The 21,777-nt window shown below is 36.6% G+C and overlaps 1 protein-coding gene and 1 long non-coding RNA gene across 9 annotated transcripts; one reads left to right on the top strand and one right to left on the bottom strand.

Annotated features, from left to right (window-relative positions):
* The first annotated feature begins 355 nt into the window (after window positions 1-355).
* LOC149678685 (uncharacterized) lies at window positions 356-12,182 on the top strand. Of its 8 annotated transcripts, XR_016366115.1 has the most exons (7): window positions 3,448-4,142; window positions 4,224-4,326; window positions 4,407-5,879; window positions 5,946-7,957; window positions 8,031-8,097; window positions 8,157-8,320; window positions 8,843-9,196. It is a non-coding gene; the product is annotated as an uncharacterized LOC149678685 (long non-coding RNA). The 8 variants fall into 8 exon arrangements; XR_016366113.1 differs by adding an exon at window positions 356-1,555 and having other exon boundaries at window positions 3,304-4,142; window positions 5,946-8,320; XR_016366116.1 differs by adding an exon at window positions 3,040-3,180 and having other exon boundaries at window positions 3,304-4,142; window positions 5,946-8,320.
* LOC149678686 (glycine receptor subunit alpha-2-like) lies at window positions 2,701-4,855 on the bottom strand. The gene is made up of 3 exons (XM_089836631.1): window positions 4,723-4,855; window positions 4,405-4,654; window positions 2,701-3,451 (listed from the first exon to the last, which is right to left on the bottom strand). Exons 1-3 carry the CDS (start codon window positions 4,773-4,775, stop codon window positions 3,188-3,190), a joined length of 567 nt encoding a protein of 188 aa, XP_089692757.1. The 5' UTR covers window positions 4,776-4,855; the 3' UTR covers window positions 2,701-3,187.
* Window positions 12,183-21,777: the final 9,595 nt, after the last annotated feature.

The raw sequence follows: 21,777 nt of genomic DNA, 5'->3' as shown, positions 1-21,777 counted from the left end.
GTATAGAGTGCAAGAATCAATATAAACAGAGTAGTGACCCAGCGAAAGTAATGTTTCAATGTCGAAAAATGGTCCGTAAACTCTAGGAATTTTTTTTCCGCTTCGCCTGTCTTCATTTTGGGAAACGACCCTAGCAATAGTAAAAGATCGTAAGTGAGCTCAACATATACGGTTCCCTTGCGTGTTCGCATCTGCTTTCCATTAGTATTTTCTATTTCCAAGTGGCGATTCTCTAAGAGCTAGGACACATGAAAATTACCATTTTTTATGTTACAGCATAATTATCAATATTTTTCACCACTGAAGTATATTTAATCGGTTTACATAACTTAGGGTGTAACGTGCTGCAGCCTTGTTGCCGTTTTCCTATGAAAAACAAACCTTCTCTACACAACTAACGTCATTGGTCATTTGTCCTAAATCGACTTCTCTTATTTCCTTGATTCGAAATGCAATGGGGTATCGTCGCTTTATATTAACTATGCCTCTTTCGCCACTTTCTGGAAATTGGTACATACATGGCGACCGATTCCCAATTAGTGATAAGTAAAGGGGCAATAGTTTGGTGGAAGTCCCGCCATTCGGACGCCGGAAGATTTTTTCCTAACCCTAACGATGATAAAGAAGTAGAAGCCAATGTGACAGATTGGTGTGTGTTGTGGTTAGAAGTCAATATATCCAGATTGGTGATGTCTATGTGGTAGAGAAGATTAGATGATGGTGGTGTTAGAAACCAATAAGTACACATCGCTCGGGTTAGACGATAGCTAATGGATGGAAGCGCAGAGAAGTTCTCTTTATAAGCCATTCAGACATAGGTACTTCAACTCTAATAGATTTCTGGGTTTTTGCATTTACAATTTTTTTGGGATGAGATTAAAAACTGCTTTAAGGTTTATTACATTGCGGCTTTGTCTTCCAATGTTGCATATTACTAGCAGACGGAGGAAAACGCCATAATTAATGTTTTCCAGTCTCGGCTGACGTCAATAATGCTGGATTCTTGTCTCTGTTAATAACGGCTCTGCAGTTACTTATTTTGTTATCAGAGCGAAAACATTTTATTGTCATCTCAATAAACTATATCGTATTTCCTAACTCATTTTGAAATAGGAGCACTTGTCAGAGACTCGGGGATTACAACACTAAAATTACAATAGTCAACAGTAAGACCAATACGTGAAGTTTGAATTATTGCGAAAATATATTGCACCCATTTTTAGAGTGCTACTTCGAGTGTTTTTCCAGCAAAAACAGTTTTACTAAAGCATAGGTGATTGCCCTAATTTTAAACCAAGCACCCATTCACTCTCAATCAGCCATTCCGATAGTTTCGAAAATACTATGTGATTTCTGCCCAATGGGAATTCGGTTCAATGGAAGTATACCTACCCGATTATGTCTGTGTTAGCTCAGAAAAAAATTCTAACTAAAAAAATTTTAAATTGAACTAAAAGGAATTCATACTTTCGTTGAGGTGTTTTGACTTATATATTGGTTTACTCATTTTTTGGTTACATTAGGTTTATTATTGGAAACACTACATGGAATTAAAGTGAGTCACTCTTCTAGAATGCATACAAAGCATTATATTATTATTATTATGCATAAAAAACAATAGAGCTATTATCATTTGCCCTCAAAAATTAATATTTTTTTCAGATTTAAATGATGTTTGAGTAATTTGTTTTACTTACTGTAGTAACATAAAAAAGAATTGGCCATTAATGCAAACGAAATTAAAATTACTCGTTAACATCGCTAACATATATTAAGTTTAAAGAGAAAAGTACTGTGTAAATATGTTGAAGTGCCTGTGAAAAATACTGTATCCAATTTACAGATATGCCTATATGTGGATTTCGGTCAATTGGTCATTTCAAGCACATTTTGGAAACAGAAAATAGAGTGGAGTAATATAATATGATAGGCATATATTATCCTAAAAGTTTTTGAAGTTAGTGCCTGTTTTTTAGCTATTCCGAGGGGCTAGCCACTTACGAAATATGGTGTACAAGCCTTAAGAAATATATTTCAATATTTCGAGAAATATCGTAATATTGAGAAATATCGGAAATATAGGGAAATATCTGAAATAATGAGAAATATCGGAAATATAGGGAAATATCTGAAATAATGAGAAATATCGGAAATATTGGGAAATATCTGAAATAATGAGAAATATCGGAAATATTGGGAAATAATGAGAAATATCGGAAATATTAGGAAATAATGAGAAATATTGGAAATATTAAGAAATAATGAGAAATATTGGAAATACGAAGGAATAATCGAAATATTGGAAATTTAAAGGAAATATTGTGAAAATATTGGAAATTTTAGGAGAAATATCGGGAAATAAAGAAATACAAAAATAATAGAAATACTGAGAAATATTAGAAATACGAAGGAATAATCGAAATATTGGAAATTTAAAGGAAATATAGTGAAAATATTGGAAATTTTAGGAGAAATATCGGGAAATAAAAAAATACAAAAATAATAGAAATACTGAGAAATATTAGAAATACGAAGGAATAATCGAAATATTGGAAATTTAAGGGAAATATAGTGAAAATATTGGAAATTTTAGGAGAAATATCGGGAAATAAAGAAATACAAAAATAATAGAAATAAATCGGAAATATTTGGAAATAAGAAATCTGGTGTACATTTTTTGGGGAAGTGAGTAGCCCCTCGAGCTATTCCCTCATTTCTTCCAATTAAATTCTACCAATCACTCAATTCATGAATTATGCAAGGGAGGGTTAGAGCAGTTTAGGGTTTGATTGACTAGTTTATGTTACGTTACATTAGGTAAGATTACGTTACATTAGGTTACACTTCGTTAAGTTACGTAATATTTGGCTAGGTTTACAAAGTTCAATTACCTAAAATATTAACTAAAAACACCGGAAAACGTATCAGTCCTTTTGAAGAAATTATTATTGAGAAAAAAATGGAATTGGGGGATGAAAAGGTGGGTAGTAAAAAGAGGTTTAGGGAAAAGTGATATGAAGGATCCAACTTGGTAGAAAAGGGTGATAAATTTTGGTGAAGAAATATATATTAGATTTTTAGTAAATGGTCTACGTTATAATTTAAGCAAAAATATTAAAATGACTGAAACAGGAGTCCATAACCCTCCTGCATGCTGAAGTGATCTTTCTGGGCACAGAGGTAATTCTTATTTGTAAGCAAGACTCATGAAATAAACCCAGTAAATGGTGGTGAAGCCAATGAATGCCAATGGAAAGAATACGCGTGATACCCGGTCCAAAATGTTGTCCTTTTTGACAACAGGCGCTGTTTTCTTGGTTGTTGCTTTTTCCGGCGGAGCCGAATCTGTTTGCTTTCTTTGCTTGACATTGGCCATGTTTACATCAACACACTGGTCAGCCCATGCATTGATTGTCTTTTCTTTCGGTGAAATCTTCACGACATTGGACGCCTGCTCAAGTGGTTTGGATATTTTTTAATTGGTTCTTTCATATTAATGAAATTAGTAAGCTTAATATGTAAGCTATAGTGTATAGGGACTGCTCTAATGCCATTACTTGTTTAATCTTTAAAAGCGTTACCATGAAATGTCACAAAATACATTATGATCAATCCGAAATCGAAGTAAAGGGAATCTGAGAAAGATTTTCAATCGGATTTTCTTATCGTAGTTTATCAGGTCTTTCATTAGGTCAAACCGGAAGTAAGATGAGACTAGAAGTAGAAAGCTCTAGCATTGGTAGGATATCCTGGTACTAGTGAACAAATTTGAGGATTTTATGCCGCTTCCATCGCGCCTACACTAGAGAGAAAAAAATTGGTCGAGTTCCAAAAAATTTCCTACCCCCTTCCCCTCAACCTGAAGCCGAGGAACACGGACGCGGGTGCTTGAATCTAGTTCGGCCGTCTACCGCCACGAGCGTCTCACGTTTTGGAGGGAAAATTCAGAAACCGCTACCAGAGGGCCAACCATTGCTGTGTTATCAAGAATATTCACTTTCGCCAAGTGAAGAATTTGGTTACCTCGATACTTCTAGTCTCATCTTACTTCTGGTCAAACTATTCCTAGCAAGAATGTAAAGATAGTACGATATAGGAACATTTCAAATGAAGAAATATGCCAACCCAATTCATTAAGCCAGGTAATTGCCACTTCCTTCGCCTTCATTGTGTCAGCTACTTTGCTAACCTAGACATTTGTTCATCTCTATGTCATTAATTAGCCACCCAGTCTAATTCTCATCGTAGCTGAAAATCCCTTTCATTTCATTATGTCTGCCTAAGGAGTTTTTGCAACATTGCGTTATATAATTAAGAGCAAGAAGGGTATTCCTTAATAAATGATACTGCCTATGAAACTAGTAAATGAAACTAAATGCTATTTTTCATTTTGAATTCACGTACAGAATTGAGAGCATTTCGACTCCAAGATTGAGCCAAGGTGAATTCGATGAGCGACAGAAAGACGGTTATCATGCATCCTAGGAGCCAAACATCCATGGCTGTCATATAGTCAAGCGTTGGCAATGAACTTCGCGCTTGATTGATTGAAGTGGCCAGTGTTAAGATCGCCGTCACTCCAAGAGTCACTCGACCAGGTACAGCGTCCACGTGAAGCCAGAAGGAGACGAAAGACAAGCATACCACCAGAAAGCTTAACAGAAACGTTTAACAGTAACGTTAAAACCATTTAAGTTATTAATCTATATTAATGAAACAAACCTTGGAACGTACGTATTAACGACACTAGCCATAACGGATCTAACGAAAACCATATTTGCCAAAAGGGTTTCCCTGCCGAACGCTTAAATGAATAAAACCATTACCATCAGAATTCAGTTCACCAGCACTATCAGTGCGAATATTAGTCGTTATCGCAATGCTGAATTTCTTTGAAAATGGTGTTCTTATGTTTTAGATGGGGGTTTGGGATAGATGTTTAAAACTATTGGCTCAGATTCACTACTGGTCGCTTCTACGAATTTTTTGGGTAAAACAAACAGGTTTACGCAAATCATGTTTCATTAACGTATTTCATTCAGTGTCATATTTTTCAATGACCGATAACTTTGTCCTTACTTCTTAGAAGAATTACAGCGGTTTGTTTAATACAACTAGGCTTAAGATAGGCAAATACAGAGTAGTTTTTCAGGCACCAGTGCCTTTCCTTTTAGTTGGTAAAAATGATACGTGCTTTTATCGGTGTATATCGTTGCGTTCAGAAGCTGTATGTCAAAATTGAGAGGCTTGATCTTGTTCAAGTTTATCACGGGGTTATCTTTGACCCAAGTAAGTTTCACATCCGTATATTTTGATGCCACTAGAATGACAAATAAAAAATGACAAGGCTAGACACGCAAATTCAAGTAATTAAGTTAACAGGAATGTATAGAGGGGGTTGGAATGACTAAAGGGGCTAGAGGTGTTCCCTTGATGGTGGAAACATATAGCGAGGCTTTAATTATTTATTTATTTTGTTTTTGAAAAGTGTAGCTCCTCTCCCATCGTCGGCTTAGCCATCTCCTGAAGGCGGTAAATGTCTAATTGTTTCAAACTAGGGACCGAGCGGATAGAGGGTGGAGTTAGCGGAAGAATTTTCACTTTTTTGGCAGCCAATGAAAATATTTAAGCAGGGAATAATCGTATTTCGTCAGTCTATGACGTAGCTAACATAAAATAAGCCACGCCAGATGTTTCCAAGATCATTTCACGCCTATTATGATTTGAACTTAGCCATTCCAACTACCCTCCATTCATTCCTGTATATAATCACTTACGAAGTCCAATTTCCAAAGAACAGAACTGCGAATCTAAGGGATACAAGTGAAACTTCATACTGCACCTCACAGTTACCATGTATCTATTTCGACAAATTATAGGTAAATTAATTTCAGTGCCAAGAGACTAAGAAATTAAATAAAAACATCATACCGGCCTGATCTCAGGACAGAGGTTTTTCCGTAGAACTCTATCAACGCGGTGAATTTGTTGGGCAAAGTATCACCGTACAATTTGGAGTCCTTGGCATTATGGAAAATGGTGTCTGGCTTCCAAATGCATTTATCAAAGTACGAAGGCATCATTTCGTGACGGAAAGGTGCTATTGTCACACGGGTCAGGTTTAAAGCAGGATCAACCCAGGTTTCCCATAATGTAATGTCTAATTTAAATTCCTATTTAAATGCCAAAGAGAAAAAGAAAATTAATTATACCAAAGATGCAGAGTAAAAAACATGAATGAAGTTAAGAGTTTTGGGAAGTAAGACCCCCATAGTTCACTGCAGGAATAAATACCCCTTCTTCGAATGGGTAGAAACAAGGCCTGTGCGAGTACCCAGTACTCGGCGATTACCCGAAACCTGAAAACTTAATTTCTTAATACCCCAAAGCTTTCGAATATTTAAATTTTCCCGCTCATTTCCCGTAACAAGGCCTAGAAATATCGGGTATTGGTTTTGGCACTCTTCCAAATGTAACTAAAACTTAACTGAGCAAATTAAGCTACGAGTTTAGAGAAGAATAAAATGATACAGCCAGACAGAAATTCAAAGAAACATTTTTGCTACCCGAAAAGCAATTTAGGTTTGGTTAGGCCTAATTACTCGAGTACTCGTTAGAAATCCGGGTACCCGACCCGATACCCGATTGGAAGTTTTTCACCTACCCGTACCGGACCAGAAATTCAAAAATCACTACCTACACAGGCCAAGTAAAGCCTATCTTGCGATGTACGGTGTGATAGAGGGTATACCCATATAAGTGAGTTTACACTCCAACAAGAAATATTGAAAGATAAATTGATATTTTATTAGGCAACTCACCAAATTTTCCTCAGAAATATCGTACACCGCCGAAATGATGAGAATCTCTGAGACAGTTATGGGGGAACCTAAATTTAAAACCCTCAAATCAGTTTAAATAAACCGCGTTTTTTCACTAAACATAACCAGGGATAGATTTAATTTTAGAAGTAGGAATGGAGAACAGTTACTATTTACTTCAGTCCGACTCATAGCCCAGTATAGAGCCCCTCCCTCCAACACGTAACGAAAAGTTTAAATTATCTTATTGGCTCACTTAAACTACGTTTTGATGACGTTACTGACGGGGACGGCGAAAAATACGTATTCCCTTTTACCTCTGTCGCTATGACCCGCCTCTTCTTTCATACCCATCCGTCCCGTGGAAGGGGGTCCAGGACTTTGACGCGCGACCAGATTACTCTGTACTCCCTTCTTACTTCTAAAATTAAATCTATCCCTGATATAACCAATTTTATGGGAAAGTATAGATATAATGCGTTCAAAAGTGGTATATCGCGATACGTGCTTGTGAGGGTGAAAAGTAAAATCAAGTGATTTTTAATCCAGGCAATACCTCACAATGATTTTTTAAATCATATTAGTTTGAGGTTTTATTAAAAAGATGAAACTCTCGGCTCTGACCAATCGCGTAACCCCCAGAAAGAATTTTGTTTAAGAAAATTCCCGTGGCACTCTCCACGTCGAATGAAATTTAGCGCGAGATTTGTTAAAATCATAAATTTTCTTACGTGATTGGTCGGAGGTGTTAGTTTCAAATAATCAAAGAAATCTGAAACTGCTTTGAATTTTAAATTCTAATAAATTCTAAAAGTGTATATTGTGAACGCCTTAGCTGTGCTTTTTTTAAGTGCCAAAAAAATAATTAATTGATATGTCAAATAGCTTAATTTAGAACTCGCGAAATCAGGCTATAGCCTCCACGTTCTTTTCCATTATACTTTTGGTACAATCTATTTTTGGAAATGAATTCGAAAGAATGGAAACCAATTGGAACCCTTATGGTGCAATCTACTTACTTCAAATGAACTATGACAACTTACTGGGTCTCTTGTAGCCAACGTCATTGACGCACTTTTCCGGTTTAAGTGATTCCCAGTCAACATCGACGCTTCTCTCCTCGCATTTTCTAGGCGGTAAAATAGTGTTTAGCAATTTTTTTGTTTAATTCCGCCACGATTTGATTCAGAAACTATTTTAAAATTGAAGAATTACATACCCATTAGCCGCAAATAAAAGGAGCAAAATTGAGAAGCGTAACGCTAACGTCATTTCAGTATGTTCTGAAAAATCAGATATTGTTTAAATTTACATGAATTTTTAAATATTATTTAGCAAAAGCCAAATATATTTGAGCCACAGTGGAAGTTTGATCTATATCTATATAAATCAAAGTCCTGACTGACTGATTGACTAACAGACTGACTGATAATCAACGCCCAGTCCAAACCGCTTGCCCTAGAAGGCTGAAAATTTGCAGGAACGTTAGTCATTAGTAGGTGCGTACTAACAAAGATTTTTCCAATCCGCCGCCATCTACCCATTCTTTATACAATTTTGATGGAAGTTCTTATTACACGCGAGCGACACCGCGGGTAACAGCTAGTAGTTTCATATAAGAATAAGTTTATAAGATATGTTCCATAAGTAATGCTGGATAGTTACTGAGAGCTAGTTTCATGAACGACTGGAGAATTGACTACACTCGGTTTTGTAGTCCAACTTTCTATTTAATCTATACTAAGACATTGAGGGCAAGTGAGAATCTATGACCTACGTCACTTCATGACAAGGTCTCAGTAACCAGTAATAAACTTATGGAACATGTATTATGAACTTATGCTGTCACTGACATTAGGCACGCAGTTCTGTCAAATTCTGTAATGAATTGTGACTGTACGTAAAGAACAAACATACAAAAAACCACTTTCTCAAATATATACAAGATCCTTCATATTAATCAATATTAAGAAACAAAAAGGAAATTTAGCAACTGAATATTTCTCTGTTCATATTTTCAGAAATACTTTCTTTCGTCTATATTTCGCAAGGTTCCTAAGTTTAGGAAATTTTGCAGGATATAAGGGAGTGTCACCAACTTGCAAGATTTAGTCTGAAGTCAGTAAATTAGGACAAACAGGAATGTGAAGACTATTGAGCAAACCATGAGAATCATTATTTTAATAGTCTAGAATACTACGTTTTCTACGATCTTCAAATGAAATTCCCTTTTCTAGTACTTAAAAATGTCATTAACACAGAGACCAAAACAAGTCTCTGAAAGTCAATATTCTAAGAAAGTAAAAGCGAAAACACCACCAAGATAGAGGCCATAAAAAACATCGAAATCATTAATAAAACTTAACCAAAACCTTTCCGTTAATTGTTCTTATTTTTTAAAAGTTTCAAAAATTGACTTCAAAGTCGAGAAGACTTCTTTTCTTATAATATGTAATTCGAGCGAACAATTTAAAGTGCTTTATTCCGCGATTAAATGAAACCTTTGTTTCAAGTTTCTCTTCGTTAGGCCCGATTTTATCAAAAGGTCGAAAATTCTCAACAAAGTTTTAAAAAAATTCTTCGATTGAATTAATTCTGATATGTGTTAATAATTATTCAACTAATTGACTTAAATTTGCTCTAAACTTGTATTTTGGCAGCTGTCAGAGTGTCGACGGTGACTTTTTGAAAATAAGGACCTCTCGAAGAGAAATTCACGTTTAATTCATATTATTTCCAATGAATTGTATACGAAATTCGGAATTATATTGGCCAATTAAACAATTCATATTATTAGAATAAATTATACCAATTAGAAATAATAGCAATAGTTTAATAAGTCAAGGAAAATAATGCTTAATGCTTAAAAATAATTTTCCTTTCACAGAGCTTTGGTAGTAAATTTCAAAAATATATACGTACATTCAGGATTCTAACGTTCAAAGCAATAAGCTTAATGACCGAAGAACAACTACTCAAGAACGTTGGATATCGATAAATGAATCAATAACTTGGATAGTTCTTTAAAACTTGCACAATCATGAACACATTTAAAGGAGTACTTAACAGCATGTAAATGCATGCGCTCACAATTGACCTTTAAATTTGAGCTTTAAAAACTCGTTTGTGAATTTCTACAAAATTTTCGAAAAATACCAGGATAAGCAAATGAAACTATCAAATTCTTTATAAAAATCTTTACCCTTAGATTTTCTAATACCCCTTTGTTGATATATGCATCGATATTAAATCTTCCATAACGTATTAATTTTGTAGAACGAAAGTAGCTAATGTGCGTGTAACTTGTACAGTTAAGTGCAAGTAAATATTGTACGCGAAAACGTTTCGGGTGTTAAGCACTTAATAGTTGATTGTTTAAGTAAAGCGAGGGTCAAACTTTCACGCCTTCTTTTGCGAAATTGGTATAGTTTTATATTCTCATATACAGGGGTGTGAACTTATACATGATGCAATGATGCATTAAAGTTGCGTAACAAAGAAAAACATTGCACATTGAGTTCCCCCTGATGATTAATTCACATTTCATTCAATTTTCCTGGTTTTTAATACGAGAATTTTTTTTATAAAAAGGCAGGGCGTTACGCGATTGGTCGGAGGTCCTTCTTTAAAATTATCCTTAATATCTGAACCTAATTTGATTTTTAAAATCATTTGGAAGTATTTCCTGAATGTTTCACAATACAGACTGGTCTTGTAATTAGTAGAAGAATTGATAAAAAATCACTTGATTTTCTACTTCCCCCTCCGTTTTAGAGGCCATAGACTCCATACTTATAAATGATTTAATTTAAGGGGAAAGGGCTTTAAATTTTGCTAAACCGCCCGCTTCTCATTCCTCGTGTTTCATTGGTTGTTCACATATATAGGACCATAAAATCTACTCGTTTCTCATAACATTTGGATCTAAGTACTTATTACACGCGAGTAGAGCTCGGCATTATCTATCCATTATCCACGTTATTTTAACTTTATCCATACTCAAAAATTATCCACAGAACTGACATGTTAAATCGTATTACATCCGCACGACTTTGTTTATAAATAATCGGTTATCCACCAATTTGTAGTAATGGATAGAAAATTCCGAGCTCTACACGCGAGAAAAGTTGCAAGTACTTACATTATTCTTTAATATTTTGGATCAAGTAGAGGATTTTTCACTAAACGTGGCTTAGCTTTTGCAAGTCTCGGAAAATTTCCAAGAATATTTGCGGAAAGGTCTCTTCGACCAAATGAGATGTCTACGCCAATTTCCCAATTTTTCCTGTAAAGTGTCCGTTGCCAGTATTTATATATTTCATAAATGTAGTTATTTATGTCATTAAAGAGAACAGAGACCGAAACATGAGGCTTGAAAATCCAATATTCTGAAAAAAGACACCAAAGCACCGTCAAAAAAGAGAATACCGGTATATTTACACTAATTCGAGATCGGGGAAGGAAAAGTACATACCTCGACGCGAACTTGTGAAAAGGAAAGAAAAGAAAATGTCACGAAATTTATGCTATATTTAATGATGGTAAACAGTACGGTTGTGGGAAACGCATTTTTCTATAAAACTTCAGAAGAAACCAATCATTAACCTTGTTTTTATTGAGCAAACATGAGCTGACTCCAACCTTGAAAGTAGTGGCGTTTCTTACTTTCTTTATAGACAGTGCGGATATAAAAAAACACCAATTCCCTCTTAAAAAGTTTCGTTTAATTCGATTTTGAGTTCACAAATTCCCTTTTTAAAATTTTTTGCTTTTAATAGAAGTCCATTAAATTAGCCAAGGAAGTAAACAATTATAATAGCTGGTATAGCGTAAGTCTCTGCTGGGGTAAGAACTCCGCCTAACTCGATGACTAGGGTTTTAAATTTATCCCCCTTTCCTAAAACTTTTAGAAATCTCGAGCTACTCTCTAGGAAGTCTTTCTTGACGTGAGCGGGGCGTGACTTCTTCAGCCCATGAACGCTGGATCTCTAAAGGGTAGATTATTTGCTTTATAAAAAAATAAAAAAGGAACGGCCACGGTCGTTAAATAAATTTTTTTCAATAGGTTTATGACTAGTCATAAAAAACTGAATGACCTTGACTGTTCCAAAATTCACACCCCATCCCTTCCCCTGTGGAAGGGGGCGTTTTCCGGTGCCTTTAGAGATACTGTGCTCATTTTCAGCCAATAGTTTTTCCTCTCAATAGGGCAAATTTTGGCGTACGAGTCGCACCTAAACCGGAGATCTGAGAAAGGTTATCGCGAGGTGGCGAATGTGTCGCCCTTCTTCAGTATTGCTACACAAGAGAGCGAAGTCCCAAACCTCGCTATTGGTTACTTCCTTGGCTAATTTCATGGACTTCTGCCATGAGTTAATAATATGTTAGCTCCCTATAAGTTACTCAGGCTCCATAGGCGTAATGTATCCAGCGATTTCTTCTCATTTCGCCCGCGCGAGAAAATAATCCGAATGTTGCGCTCTCTCTTGTCGAAAAAAAAATCCCGCTCGTACGGCTCCTCGACCTCGAGTCGTCCGCTGCATTTTCACCAAGGGAGTGTTTTAGTCGTGAATTTTTATGTTTTAACAATTTAACTTTAAATTATGCCGTTTGTGTCAGTACTGAGACAAAAAAATGCAGGAACTCAATGCAATTTGCCTATATTGATAAAGAATGCTAAAGATAAGAGTTGTTATTGTGTCCTGAAACCAGAAAATTGTACAACTGAGCTAAATCCAATCCAATCCACTGATATCTTAACTGTTTTCTTAACCGAGGCTACTGAGCGAAATATTCGGCTGCTTAAATAGCTCCGATATCATTGGCTAGCTTCCACTACACGAGCTTCCGGGGAAAACCCGGAAAGAAGGGTAAATAAGATTTTCGTTCACGTGGCGGCCGCAGAGCGTCGCATATAATTGGGAAGCCGGCGGCGCGGGAGAAAACGCTGGAGTATAAAAATTAATTGCCTGAGTAACTTATAGGGAGCTAAAATATTATTAACTCATGCTTCTGCTTATACTAATAACCATATTAATTTGCTTTGCTTCCAAAAATTAGCACATTAATTCCTTAGCGTTTGCAAAACTTATCACATTAAATTTCTTTGCGTTCACAGATTCTCAGAGTAAATGCATACTATAATTGCCACATTTTTTCTATTAGTAGACAACACTTTTATCCAAATATAATTGTAAATATCCGTGCTTCTACTCTTTTAAATGTATGGAGCCCTAACTCTACATTCTAAAAACCTTACCTGGGAAATGAGAATACTTTGATTCTGTATTAAGAGAAGAATGACAACTAAAGCTGTTAACCGCTAGAAAATTCGGTGAGACTATAAATACCGCAACTAGCTCGAATTTTACACTTAAACGCTGTCTCGTACCGCTTTATATTTTTACAATGCTAAACTTTGTGGCAAATCTCTTGTTACAAGCTTGGGCTGACAAAAATATCCACGGAGTGAAGGGTAATGGATTGTTATTTACTTCTTAAAGTCTCAGATTTTGGTCACGCGCCCAGACCCGCCGATGCGTGCATTAAATTATAGTTTCGGAAATTTGTCAAGCTGGTGATTTCAGTTTGTGAAAATGGGTCACAGATTCCATGATAAAAAATACCATGGAAATACTTTCCTTCTAAGCAAGAGTTCAAACATATTTAGATTATTTATCAATGCAGACACAATACGCGAATTACGACTGATAAAAGACCCTATTCTGAGCGGATTTCGTTTCTGCTGGTTGGTAGGGAACTTCTTTCTTATGTGCAAGATTGAGGTTTATAATTTCAATAGTCTCGATGAATTTCTTTTACGTGGCATCTGAAAGATCTTCCATCCGAGTATTAATTCTACGAGAAACATGGCGAAGCAAATCATTTGCGCCCATAAAATGAAGTAAAACACACTGGCAATGGCGAATATATTCAAATTAGTCTCCGTCTTGATTGGTCGTTCCCATTTGACGAAATCCAAAGCATAATTGCTCGGAAAATCCAAGTAATAGAAGGCTTTCGTCTCAAATAATGCCAGAATCCTTTAATAAAATAAAAGTACTTTGAATTTCACAATACATATCAACATAGGTTTATAAGATGTGTTCCATATAAGTAATGCTAGAGACACATTGAGAACAAGTTCGAGATCGACAAGCGAGAATTGACTACACACGGTTTTGCAGTCCATCTTCCTATTTAGTCTGAACCAAGAAGTTATATCTAGTATCTCAGAGAGAAGGTATAAATTCGCCAGATTTCCTTCCAGCTTTATCTCCAGTCCAAACGTAGGTCCGGAGTTAATCCCCGTCTCTAAAATACAACCAGCATCTCATTGGTTCTTGAAAACTCACCTCAGCGCGACGACGCAAGTCAAGAAAATTACAGTCATATTTTCCGACTGAGGAAAGGCGAAATAGCCCGGCGCCTCCTTTTACGCCCCCCCTTGTATTTTGAAAGGGGGACTGGGACTATGGCGCGCGAATACAAAGGCATCTTATACCTTCTCTCTGAGATACTGATATAACTTCTTGTCTGAACTAAGGCTTTGACAGTGCTTCACCAGGCGTCACTTTACGAGAATCTATGACCTACGTTACTTCATGACAAACTCTCAGTAACCAGTGAAAAACTTACGGAACATAACGTATAAACTTATGATATGGAACAACCGAATTTCAGTACTCGTACTCTTTTTCGTAGTTCTCACGAAAAAGTGGGTTACTCAAAAAAGACGAATTAACGGGGATGCAAATGTAATCGCTTTTAAGTCCTTTGGAAAAATGAAATCCTTCGAATTTGGCTTTGAAATCTCTCAACATGTCCATGTTATCCGAAAGTACAAAACCAAACAGGAAAGCCAATAATTGCTTATTCAAGATCAATGCTTTTCGGCCATGAAGAATTTCCTCGTATGTGTCTGTCATTAGTAATTCTGCAACTTGGCAAAAATTCCTCTCATTCAAATCATTTTTCATCCAGTTACCGAACGCTTTATCTTTCTTAGCCTATATAGGGGAATTTGCCCATTATAACACTATCGATTTATAATTGCAACGAAAAAACGCTCACTCTATTGCTAAGAAATTTGTAAACCATCGCGTCTTTTAGCATAAGTGGTTGAACATTGGCATATCTCTGCATAAATTGAAGATCTTCGATCGTCTCGATGTAGAAATATTTCTCATTGAAGAAATCGGACTTGAGGAAACAACTCATGAGGAACCCGATGAAGGTGACGCCAGTTAACCAAAACGCGAACACGAGACGCTCCGAAATATGATCCAATTTCCCAGGGTAAGCTACATGACGCGAACGAAATATCTTTATTAATGGAAAATTTCAGGTAACACAACATTATTCCTTAAAATAACGGCCTTTTTCTAAAAATGAAAGGAAAATTATTAAATAAATTAAATGATTTCTTATTACAAAATAATTAGCATTTAATTAGTCTTAATAACGTGGACTACTGCGCTGCCATTATTTTAGTGGCGTCTGCTCAATTGAAGCACTCATCACCAAGGGAGTAACGGGATTGGTTGAATTGTCACAGGCTGAGAGAGGTATGGGGCAAGTGGTAAGAGGTTCGATTTAGCAGACCCCACTAACCAATGGCGGCGTATGTCCACCTTTTAAGACTAATTAAATGCGAATTATTTTGTAATAAGAAATCATTTATTTTTCTCTTTTATATTTAGAAAAAGGCCGTTCTTTTAAGGTATAATGTTATGTTACTTGATCATTTCTCTTAAATAAACACATTTTTTCAAAGATTAAATTAATTGCTTACGTTCGAAGAAAAATATGGAACATATGTCCCACAAAACTCTCAGATATCGCGTGACTGCTTGAGATGGTTCAATTTTTTTCTTTGAAATGATTTTGTGCCATAATTTGTGCATCAGAAGTATTGAAATGACAATAGCAAAAAGACAAATGCAAACAGCAGACTGGAAATATAATCGATTAGTTTGGTGTTACACGTTTCTGATCATGACAAGATGTACCATAAAATCCATTGACAAGAACGAGAGCGAGGTTGACAATGACAGTTTCGGTGCCGCAGACAATATGATCGTCTCAGTGGCGTCAAATAAACCACCGGGAGTAAATGATTTCGTCTTGTCGAACATGGTAATTTCCAATGGACCAAGAATGACGTCCAAACTCTGTAAATGTCTTAGAGAAGTTAATGCCAATAGGTAGCTATGACTATTCCACACCAATAACTTCAATGAGACAACATTGTACTGATTGATTTAGTAATATTATGTAAATGCAACTAAGAAAAACGGACTTTTCAAACTTAAGATTTGTGTTAATAAACAAGTTGGGAAAACCAAAATATTACCTCTCCGAGTCAAGAGGTCTACTACTACAAACTTATTTACCTAGATATGGAATTATTTCACTTTTTTGAAGTAAAAATTTACGAAATATTGAGGCAGTATTCCAAACATAGCGAATGTACAGTAAAGCAGACGACATTTTACATCCAATAAGGATAAATCCTGGACACATGGAAATCAGTCAATGGGGAAAAGAACAGGAAATGAAGTCTACGCTTCAGCTGTTTACCCTATATTCTGATAGCTACATTCACAACTGGTTTGCAGTGTAAACACTATCGTCTCGTCTCACCTCAACAATACTCCTAGTTTGCCAACATGAATGTTAACGTTAAATAACACCAAAGCTAAATTATAGCTAGACGCACTAATAGTCAATGCGCACCATAAAGAGAATAATAAGTCTGTAGCTACTACCCGTTTACCATTAGCCCTTTTACTAATCTAATTGCCATCATGATCTTTGCTTCTATTATAATATCTTAACCTGATTATTTAAGAGTGTGTTTAACTTTCGGTTCACTCTGAACCGTTAATGTCTCTTCATTTCACACACGAAAATCAGAGCCAAAAGTTTATTTCACCACAGGCCCCAATTATTTACTCTTTGTTTCACTAAGCCTATTGCGGATAATACTTGTTATACCCGCCGGAGTCTAGGACTTAGTTTTCTTCATGAAGTCACTAAACCAAGGATTATTCTATATACAGATGTAGTATAGCTTAAGTAATGTATAAACAGCCATTTCAAATAACAATATTAAAAAAAATCTTTGGAATATCAAAATGAAACAGAGCTTTAAAGCTACAAAAGTACTAAATACATCATAATTACGAAAAATACTTCCACATATTCACTTTATATTATGGAAAAAGGGAATATTAAGGTTTGACGCACTAGTGTAACAATGGACGGACACACACAGACAAAAACATAAGCTGCTTTTTAACTCTTTCCGTATTAATTTTGAGTTGAGAAACAAGATCATCTTAAATATTAAAATAAATATAATTAATATTAAATATTTTCTTCGTCAGTTGTTTGCCTTATTGAGCGTTACATCGTTGTGATAAAAGACAATTAAACATTCTTGAGAGACTTGACTAATATTGGCGTTTGAAATGAAGCATACGCCGGTTGCTTTTCCTTTCTCAAATAGGTAGTATATAAGGGTGTCGAACTACACTTTAAGGCAAGAACAACCGCAATTGCGAAAACCTTTGGTGGACAACCCACCCTAGGGAGGCTAGACGTTTCTCGTAACCCGAGCTGATCGCCGCGAATGTCTTAAACCAAACGATGACGATGGAGTTAGAAGCCAATGAGACAGATTGGTGTCTATGTGGAATTGACGGAAGACCAGTGGATGGTGGTGTTTAGAAGCCAGTATGTACAGAGTGGTGTCCAAGTGGGATGGACGAGGACCAGAAGATGTTGGTGATTAGAAGCCAGTATGTACAGACTGGTGTCCAAGTGGAATGGACGAAGACCAGAAGATGGTGGTGATTAGAAGCCAGTATATACAAACTGGTGGCCATGTGGGATGGACGAAGACAAAAAGATGGTGGTGATAAGAAGCCAGTGAGTACAGACTGGTGTCCGTGTGGGATGGACAAAGACCAGAAGATGGTGGTGTGAGAACTCAAGTAGAGGAGCCATTTCCGTGACTGTGAAAACAGTTCGGAAATGGCGAACACGTTTGCTCCGATTTGGAAACTGCGAACGCGGTCACGTGGATGTAACAACAGACACACAAACACACACACAAACACACACACACGATCGTTACAGAACCTCTCAGTGACATACGTCACTCGGAGAGGTAATAAACAAGTTGGGAAAACCAAAATATTACCTCTCCGAGTCAAGAGGTCTACTACTACAAACTTATTTACCTAGATATGGAATTATTTCACTTTTTTGAAGTAAAAATTTACGAAATATTGAGGCAGTATTCCAAACATAGCGAATGTACAGTAAAGCAGACGACATTTTACATCCAATAAGGATAAATCCTGGACACATGGAAATCAGTCAATGGGGAAAAGAACAGGAAATGAAGTCTACGCTTCAGCTGTTTACCCTATATTCTGATAGCTACATTCACAACTGGTTTGCAGTGTAAACACTATCGTCTCGTCTCACCTCAACAATACTCCTAGTTTGCCAACATGAATGTTAACGTTAAATAACACCAAAGCTAAATTATAGCTAGACGCACTAATAGTCAATGCGCACCATAAAGAGAATAATAAGTCTGTAGCTACTACCCGTTTACCATTAGCCCTTTTACTAATCTAATTGCCATCATGATCTTTGCTTCTATTATAATATCTTAACCTGATTATTTAAGAGTGTGTTTAACTTTCGGTTCACTCTGAACCGTTAATGTCTCTTCATTTCACACACGAAAATCAGAGCCAAAAGTTTATTTCACCACAGGCCCCAATTATTTACTCTTTGTTTCACTAAGCCTATTGCGGATAATACTTGTTATACCCGCCGGAGTCTAGGACTTAGTTTTCTTCATGAAGTCACTAAACCAAGGATTATTCTATATACAGATGTAGTATAGCTTGAGTAATGTATAAACAGCCATTTCAAATAACAATATTAAAAAAAATCTTTGGAATATCAAAATGAAACAGAGCTTTAAAGCTACAAAAGTACTAAATACATCATAATTACGAAAAATACTTCCACATATTCACTTTATATTATGGAAAAAGGGAATATTAAGGTTTGACGCACTAGTGTAACAATGGACGGACACACACAGACAAAAACATAAGCTGCTTTTTAACTCTTTCCGTATTAATTTTGAGTTGAGAAACAAGATCATCTTAAATATTAAAATAAATATAATTAATATTAAATATTTTCTTCGTCAGTTGTTTGCCTTATTGAGCGTTACATCGTTGTGATAAAAGACAATTAAACATTCTTGAGAGACTTGACTAATATTGGCGTTTGAAATGAAGCATACGCCGGTTGCTTTTCCTTTCTCAAATAGGTAGTATATAAGGGTGTCGAACTACACTTTAAGGCAAGAACAACCGCAATTGCGAAAACCTTTGGTGGACAACCCACCCTAGGGAGGCTAGACTTTTCTCGTAACCCGAGCTGATCGCCGCGAATGTCTTAAACCAAACGATGACGATGGAGTTAGAAGCCAATGAGACAGATTGGTGTCTATGTGGAATTGACGGAAGACCAGTGGATGGTGGTGTTTAGAAGCCAGTATGTACAGAGTGGTGTCCAAGTGGGATGGACGAGGACCAGAAGATGTTGGTGATTAGAAGCCAGTATGTACAGACTGGTGTCCAAGTGGAATGGACGAAGACCAGAAGATGGTGGTGATTAGAAGCCAGTATATACAAACTGGTGGCCATGTGGGATGGACGAAGACAAAAAGATGGTGGTGATAAGAAGCCAGTGAGTACAGACTGGTGTCCGTGTGGGATGGACAAAGACCAGAAGATGGTGGTGTGAGAACTCAAGTAGAGGAGCCATTTCCGTGACTGTGAAAACAGTTCGGAAATGGCGAACACGTTTGCTCCGATTTGGAAACTGCGAACGCGGTCACGTGGATGTAACAACAGACACACAAACACACACACACGATCGTTACAGAACCTCTCAGTGACATACGTCACTCGGAGAGGTAAAAATTCAACAGTGCATCTCAAGCGTTCTGTCTCAACATTTTTTAGTATTTTTATTACTATTATTACCAGTTTTTTAAGTAATTTGTCAAATTATTTTGTACCGTTCTGACTATCACCAATTCCGGTATTTGTATATAAGCCACTACGTTGGCTTCGAAAAAATTTTGTCTTCCAAATAAATAAATAAATAAATAAATAAATAAAAATCTGCCTCACAAACAAAATTGGCGTAGTATGAAATTGAAAACGGTAAACTCTAATGCGGTTCCCTTAAGAGTGGACCCCATAATAGCGGTGTTCGACCGCTTCGCACTCGCCCTGGGGTTGCCTTGGGGTCGCCCTCGCTCCTGGAGACCCTCTGAGGTTCGCGGATACACTTCTGGACCGTATGACACTGCTGAGCACGGAGGGAACGCCCCCGTCCCCTCGAGCCTTCTGCTGCCTTAGTCTTTCATTTGACCGACCTCCTGGTTGGGCTCGCCGCCGAAGGTGTAACGCTTTCGTCACCTGCTCAAGGGGTGTTAGCCGCGCCCGCTAGACGATCCCGCGTGCCTTGACGATGGTTCCGCAGGTACAACCATTAGGAACAGTGATGAGCTGCAATTGGGGTGGGGGGCGCTTTTCCCTAATCTAGTTGAAATATAGGGTTTGGAACAAAATTTCCTTGCTGAAGACGGTAAGGTTACAAACCGTAACATCTCAGTACTTTGAGGGGCTTATCTACTTTCGAAAGCACCGATTTAACGAAACGTGGGATATGTTTCAATACCTTTGTATTGTATTACATGGATATTGCGCATTATAGTTTACCAGATTATGGTATCTGTATATTGTTATGTTTCAATTTTTATATTCTATCTTTTAAACACAGGCGCTATTTCGCTTCCACTCTCCAAATCATCTCTCGATTGTTTCTTACCTCTTTTGATTCGTCACCATTGACTATATCCGCTAAGTCCAAATAACTTCTCCATGATAAATGAAACCTGCAAAATATCTTGAAATTTTACCGTTAATTAAACTTCCTTAAACCCTACCTATGCAATTTTACGTTATATTATGAACTCTTTGGAAATAGTCGACGGCGAAAGACACTTTCTTTTCTTGTAGTGGGAGACTTTTCATTTCCTATTAACCAGAATTTTAATAGAAGAACTTTAGAGAACTAGGCACGGAGACTAATTTTTAGTTTTAGCATAAGTTTATAAAATATATTCCATAAGTATGAAACTACATATGCTACTTCATAATGCTAGAGACTTACTGAGAGCTATAGTTCGAAAACGACGCGAGAATTGATTACACGCGGTTTTGCAACCCATATCCCTATTTAGTTTGTACTAGGTCTTAAACAGCACCTGGCCAGGCGTCACTTTACTTGAATCTATGACGTCTCACCTACGTCACTTCATGACAAGCTCTCAGTAACCAGTGAAAAACTAATGGAACATATCTTATGAACTTATGATTGTGAACGGAATTACCTCAATAGCTCCCAAAACTCCATAAACGCGCTCAGTAAATCTGATTTAATAAAAAAATTTATAAATTCTCCCTTATTATTTGCCCCAATAAAACAGTAAACGCACCTGTACTTGACAAATCTATCGGGAAAAACTTTTTCATATTTAGCAGTAGCGGTCGACATTTTTGAATTCCCGATTTACTGATAAAATTTCTAATAGGGGCACGAACTGTAAAAGTAATCTACTCCGGTGAAGAGTGCTTTAGTTATAATTTAGTCAAAGCCACAAAGAATTGATTCGTCTTCTTTCAACAGAGCTAGGTTTACCGACGCGTCTAGGTATGGTATCGTTTGTTTACTGTATCTCTTTCGCAGAGAATTACAACCCTTAATGTTACCATAAAACGAGAAGAAATCTTTTTTAGAAAGCACTTTACTGTTATGTTTATTTACTCAGGTCCTGTTAAGC

The sequence above is a fragment of the Phalangium opilio genome, unplaced genomic scaffold (assembly GCF_054372755.1).
Source record: "Phalangium opilio isolate 3A_F unplaced genomic scaffold, DU_Popi_V2 ptg000042l_1, whole genome shotgun sequence".
Classification (NCBI taxonomy): Eukaryota; Metazoa; Arthropoda; class Arachnida; order Opiliones; family Phalangiidae; genus Phalangium; species Phalangium opilio.
Note: the sequence above shows the minus strand (reverse complement) of the source record. Positions and strands in the feature narration are given on the sequence as shown.

Excerpts from the sequence above, each read along its gene's own strand:
- LOC149678686 (XM_089836631.1), bottom strand. The coding sequence starts at position 4,775 with ATGGTTTTCGTTAGATCCGTTATGGCTAGTGTCGTTAATACGTACGTT. Across the intron at positions 4,655-4,722 it reads GTTAATACGTACGTTCCAAG|CTTTCTGGTGGTATGCTTGT; the intron begins GTTTGTTTCATT and ends GTTTCTGTTAAG. Across the intron at positions 3,452-4,404 it reads GTCGAAATGCTCTCAATTCT|GCGTCCAATGTCGTGAAGAT; the intron begins GTACGTGAATTC and ends CCACTTGAGCAG.